General features: G+C 47.1%; 2 protein-coding genes across 2 annotated transcripts; one reads left to right on the top strand and one right to left on the bottom strand.

Moving 5' to 3' along the window:
- Positions 1-282: 282 nt before the first annotated feature.
- LOC309543681 (histone H1B-like) lies at positions 283-927 on the top strand (the record flags this gene model as incomplete). Its single annotated transcript, XM_082276131.1, has 1 exon — positions 283-927. One exon carries the CDS (start codon positions 283-285, stop codon positions 925-927), a length of 645 nt encoding a protein of 214 aa, XP_082132257.1.
- A 2651-nt stretch (positions 928-3578) lies between these two features.
- LOC309543674 (histone H3.2) lies at positions 3579-3997 on the bottom strand (the record flags this gene model as incomplete). Its single annotated transcript, XM_082276125.1, has 1 exon — positions 3579-3997. The coding sequence occupies exon 1, from the start codon at positions 3987-3989 to the stop codon at positions 3579-3581; it is 411 nt and encodes a 136-aa protein (XP_082132251.1). The 5' UTR covers positions 3990-3997.
- Positions 3998-6000: the final 2003 nt, after the last annotated feature.

The following is a 6000-nucleotide window of genomic DNA, read 5'->3' as shown; positions in this document are numbered from 1 at the left end:
CCCGATAAGTGACAGTCCAGTGAGCAGATCGGGTCCCCGATGAAGATCGGACAGCGTTCTATTTCACATAAAAGTCGGTTTTCTATCTACTGGGGAAACACAACAAGAGAGAGAAGATTCTCCAACTACTCCATGATACTGAGTGGGCGTGTCTGATGTGTAACCAATAGCAGAGCAGGAGGATTGTTGTGTACCGACCAATAGCAGTGCAGGACGTTTAACTATATAATCCCAGAAGAGGTGAGTGGGGAAGTTTATCTGTCCAATAGACTTTCTAGAATCATGTCTGAGACTGAGAGCGCCCCAGCCGCCGCTCCTCCAGCGGAGCCCGCCGCCAAGAAGAAGGCGACTAAGAAGGCGGCAGCCGGAGGAGGGAAGAAAGGCAGCAAGAAGCCGTCCGGACCCAGCGTGTCCGATCTCATCGTCACAGCCGTGGCCGCTTCCAAGGAGCGCAGCGGGGTCTCCCTGGCCGCCCTCAAGAAGCTCCTGGCCGCCTCAGGATACGATGTGGAGAAGAACAACAACCGCCTCAAGGTCGCCATCAGGGCGCTGGTGACTAAGGGGAGCCTCGTCCAGGTGAAAGGACATGGAGCCTCCGGATCCTTCAAGATCAACAAGAAGCAGCAAGAGGGCGACAAGGCCAAGAAAGCCCCCAAAAAGAAGCCATCAGCTGCGGCCAAAAAGCCAGCCAAGTCCCCTAGGAAACCGGCGGCCAAGTCCCCCAAGAAGGCAGTAAAATCCCCCAAGAAGTCGGCCAAGAGCCCCAAGAAACCGGCAAAGGCTGCAGCTGCCAAGAAGGTGACAAAGAGCCCCAAGAAGCCCAAAGCTGCACCCAAGCCCAAAAAAGCCGCCAAGAGTCCGGCTAAGAAGGCGGCCAAACCCAAGGCAGCAGCCAAGCCCAAGAAGGCCGCTCCGAAGAAGAAATAAATCCAAGCAGCCGGAGGCCTCCTTCATCTACACCCCCCAAAGGCTCTTCTCAGAGCCACCCACCTCCTCCTAACAGAGCCACACATACCTACCTACACCCACCTCCTCCTAACAGAGCCACACATACCTACCTACACCCACCTCCTCCTAACAGAGCCACACATACCTACCTACACCCACCTCCTCCTAACAGAGCCACACATACCTACCTACACCCACCTCCTCCTAACTGAGCCACACATACCTACCTACACCCACCTCATCCTAACAGAGCCACACATACCTACCTACACCCACCTCCTCCTAACTGAGCCACACATACCTACCTACACCCACCTCATCCTAACAGAGCCACACATACCTACCTACACCCACCTCCTCCTAACAGAGCCACACATACCTACCTACACCCACCTCCTCCTAACAGAGCCACACATACCTACCTACACCCACCTCCTCCTAACTGAGCCACACATACCTACCTACACCCACCTCCTCCTAACAGAGCCACACATACCTACCTACACTCACCTCATCCTAACAGAGCCACACATACCTACCTACACCCACCTCCTCCTAACTGAGCCACACATACCTACCTACACCCACCTCCTCCTAACAGAGCCACACATACCTGCCTACACCCACCTCCTCCTAACAGAGCCACACATACCTACCTACACCCACCTCCTCCTAACAGAGCCACACATACCTACCTACACCCACCTCCTCCTAACAGAGCCACACATACCTACCTACACCCACCTCCTCCTAACAAAGCTACACATACCTACCTACACCCACCTCCTCCTAACTGAGCCACACATACCTACCTACACCCACCTCCTCCTAACAGAGCCATACATACCTACCTACACTCACCTCATCCTAACAGAGCCACACATACCTACCTACACCCACCTCCTCCTAACAGAGCTACACATACCTGCCTACACCCACCTCCTCCTAACAGAGCCACACATACCTACCTACACCCACCTCCTCCTAACAGAGCCACACATACCTACCTACACCCACCTCCTCCTAACAGAGCCACACATACCTACCTACACTCACCTCCTCCTAACTGAGCCACACATACCTACCTACACCCACCTCCTCCTAACTGAGCCACACATACCTACCTACACCCACCTCCTCCTAACTGAGCCACACATACCTACCTACACCCACCTCCTCCTAACAGAGCCACACATACCTACCTACACCCACCTCCTCCTAACAGAGCCACACATACCTACCTACACCCACCTCCTCCTAACAGAGCCACACATACCTACCTACACCCACCTCCTCCTAACAGAGCCACACATACCTACCTACACTCACCTCCTCCTAACAGAGCCACACATACCTACCTACACCCACCTCCTCCTAACAGAGGCACACATACCTACCTACACCCACGGCACACAGTGCTCCGCATCTCTTCTACACATCTAATAGCACACAGACATCAGAGATGGGCGCTGATCAATATTTCCTCTTCTAGATCATTCACTTGTTTTAGTATGTAAAAGTTTAAAGGAGAATCATTCTAATGATCGGGAGATCTCATCCTCCGCTCATCTTACAATGATTAGGAAGTCTCCTGTGTTGAGAATGTTAACTTTTTGAGAAGATAAATCTGTATGATTACCTAAAAGCTCCTATTGGCTGATATATATATAATTTATATTCAATTGCCTGCCAATATTTTAATGGTTTAAAATATTTGCAGTAACAGTGGAACCCCCAACATGGGCGTCGTGCGATAATAAGTAAAGAGAAACTACTGCTCGTAATCCCCCCCCCCCCGCCTATCCTCATATCCGTACACAATAGTGCTGAGTGAGGGATGGGCAGGAAAATGAATCTCCATACAGATGAATTGTTTTCCTCTCCAATCCCGGATGTATTCTTCCCTGTAATGTGTCCGTGTGTGATCTCCTGTGATGACACAGTTCTAGTATGGGGGGAGGGGAGATAGAGGAAAATCCCTCCTGATCCCCATAGTGACATCTCCATGTGGACTGTGTAAGGTTTACCCCCCTCCCCCCACAAATTAAATGGGCTGATTGGTCATCAGCTCTCTAAGCACGATTCCTAATGACTCGAAATCGATTCCATTGTTTGAAATAAGAAATTATTACGTTTCTAGAAAATGCAACTATGTGTCTCCTGAGAGAATGGGAACCAAAGAGACAAAGATTGTTTAATCTGTTCCTAGGAAAGTGTGTTTTACCGTTAAATATTGTAACATTGTATCTATTAGGGAAGATATAGAGGAAGTGTTAATTGTGTTACAGATGAGTTCCATTGTATTTATTACAATAAATCGGCAAGAGAAAGGATGTCCCTTCTAGATGAGAAATGTGAATGTTTTCTGTGTAATTATATTAGAGGTGAGCTTTACTTCCACACTGAGCTTCGGAGCGCAGAGAAGGGAGAGAAAAGAAAGATGTGGTGAAGGTGATCCCGGGGAATGTATAGGAATGTAGTAGCCGGTATTTTCCAGCATGTAGTCGGTGTGATGAGGTAGTATATATATATATATAGAGCTCTGTATATAGGAGGATGTGATGGCTCTGAAAAGAGCCTTTGTGTTGGGATGATGGGAGTAGTAGTAGGAGTGGTGGTGCCCTCCCCTTCTATGCCCTCTCTCCGCGGATGCGGCGTGCCAGCTGTATGTCTTTGGGCATGATGGTGACTCTCTTGGCGTGGATGGCGCAGAGGTTGGTGTCCTCGAAGAGTCCGACGAGATAAGCCTCTGAAGCCTCTTGCAGAGCCATGACGGCGGAGCTCTGGAAGCGCAGGTCGGTCTTGAAGTCCTGGGCGATCTCTCGGACGAGGCGCTGGAAGGGCAGCTTGCGGATGAGCAGCTCGGTGGATTTCTGGTAGCGGCGGATCTCTCGGAGAGCCACGGTGCCGGGCCTGTAGCGGTGAGGCTTCTTGACTCCGCCGGTGGCCGGGGCGCTCTTGCGGGCGGCTTTGGTGGCCAGCTGCTTGCGGGGAGCTTTCCCTCCGGTGGACTTCCGGGCGGTCTGCTTGGTTCTCGCCATCTTTACTCAACTCTCTGCTGGAACAGTGAATGTGAGGCATTGCCGCTCTGCGGAGCCATTTATACACAGCACTGCCTTCCGATTGGACAAGTAACTCACACGCCTTTCAATGATTGGTTTTCTTAAAAAAAGCGGCATTTTTAAAATGCCCGCCAAAATCTGCACGTTATCTTTGTAAGTAGAGTCACCATCTTTGTGTGGGATGGGGGAGGGGAGTTACTTTACATCATACAAGCGATCTCTATTCTCAAAAAGAGAAAACATTCATCAGACATATCTTTATAGATTTAGGAATTATAGACTGTGAGAATGGACTGGCGGTAGATCTCTACCTTTCTATATGATGGGAAATAAAGGATTCCATGTTTCATTATCAGATCTGTGTAGGATCATGGAACTGACCTCTATCAGACATGTAGCAGTTATAGATTTCCTCATATTAAAACTAGAATAAGAAAAAAGTGAAATGACTGGTAGAAATCATGGCACTGCCAGATATGTACAATGAATCAATAACACAAATATTTCATGTCTGAAGAAGCAGATCTGTCCCCTCTTAGAAACATTGTAAACATGTTGCTGGTTTCTAGTTACAAAGTAAATGAAATTCTCTTCGGAGTATTGAATGGCTGAGGATCCTTTCTATCAGTTTTCCTTCCTGCCAAATGAGAAAATATTCATCAGAAATATGATATAAAATAAAAAAAGATCGGAGATTCCTAATCGGTGTAAGAATTAGAAGATCTGAGATTGGACAGTTTTTCTCCATAATACAGTAAATGAGATGACAGAAAATCCTCCTCCGATCTCACTGATCTGATTATTCCGTTCTTAGTGAATAACAAGTAGAAAGTTGACTTGCACAGCTTATTCCATCCAGCACAATTCTGTACTAACATGGAGGGACAGATCTCTGAGCAGACAATGAATCGTCCCCCCAGCATTGCCCTCCCTGCTCCGGGCAGATCTGGGATCAGTCGGTGTCATTGTTTCCAGATGGATCAGCGCTCAGGAAGTTTTCTATCAGATCCATTTGAATGAAATTGAACTAAACTGCTCCAATGTATTCTCTATGGAGGAGAAACACTGACACCTGCTGGTAAAAAGAGGAATGACTTCCGTGCGGGGATCTGTGAAGAGATACAATGTAATTTCATGGCTTCCTTTCCGAATCCATAGGAACAGAATAAAACGGATAAGTGTGTGCAGTTTGATAACAGAATTACAATTCATAGCTGAAGATCTGAGGAAATGGCATCCAGACTGCAAAATTTATCGGATTATTTTGCATGTTTTTTTTGTGTCAGATAAAACCTTTAGAAGTCGGCAGATGAGGGATCGCTCGGTGCGATCATTATTTCTAGATGTCCCATGTGGATCAGTATTAAATCCTAACACCTATTGCTGAATTCCCCTTTCAATCAAATCCCTGTGTAATAATTATAATAGGTGTGCCGCTACTGCACCTTTCACACATAGATAGATAGATTTTCGGTCTATCTATCTATCTATCTATCTATCTATCTATCTATCTATCTATCTATCTATCTATCTATCTATCTATCTATCTATCTATCTATCTATCTATCTATCTATCTATCTATCTGTCTATCATCTTATGTGGATCTAAGATCGATCTGTAATGAATGATCAATTTGTCTATACAGTGGTACACCTCTAATTAAACAAGTAGGCTAAAAGATCTGATTGCTGAGAATGGGGCATGTTTGATCCAGGGTGTATTGCTGCAGAATAACACATTAACTGATACAGTGCAATGATGTGGTGAGATTGGTTGGTGTATGAGCACTGAGGGATGGAATTGGTTTGTACCCCTCTGGTTATGTGCAGCAGCTGTGCAGGGTCCTATCCCATTCTAATAGAAGATGATGAGAGATCCGGGATTCTGGAGACATAATACATTGTGTGACATCTCATCTGTTCCAGGACTCTGGGGGAACATGACTTGTGAGAGATCAGCAAAGGGTTCTAGATGTCACAATCTATCCGT

Source organism: Pelophylax lessonae (genome assembly GCF_965119305.1).
Source record: "Pelophylax lessonae genome assembly, contig: HAP1_SCAFFOLD_292, whole genome shotgun sequence".
NCBI classification, from domain to species: domain Eukaryota; kingdom Metazoa; phylum Chordata; class Amphibia; order Anura; family Ranidae; genus Pelophylax; species Pelophylax lessonae.
The sequence above is the reverse complement of the archived record's forward strand: the minus strand, read 5'-3'. Positions and strand labels throughout refer to the sequence as shown.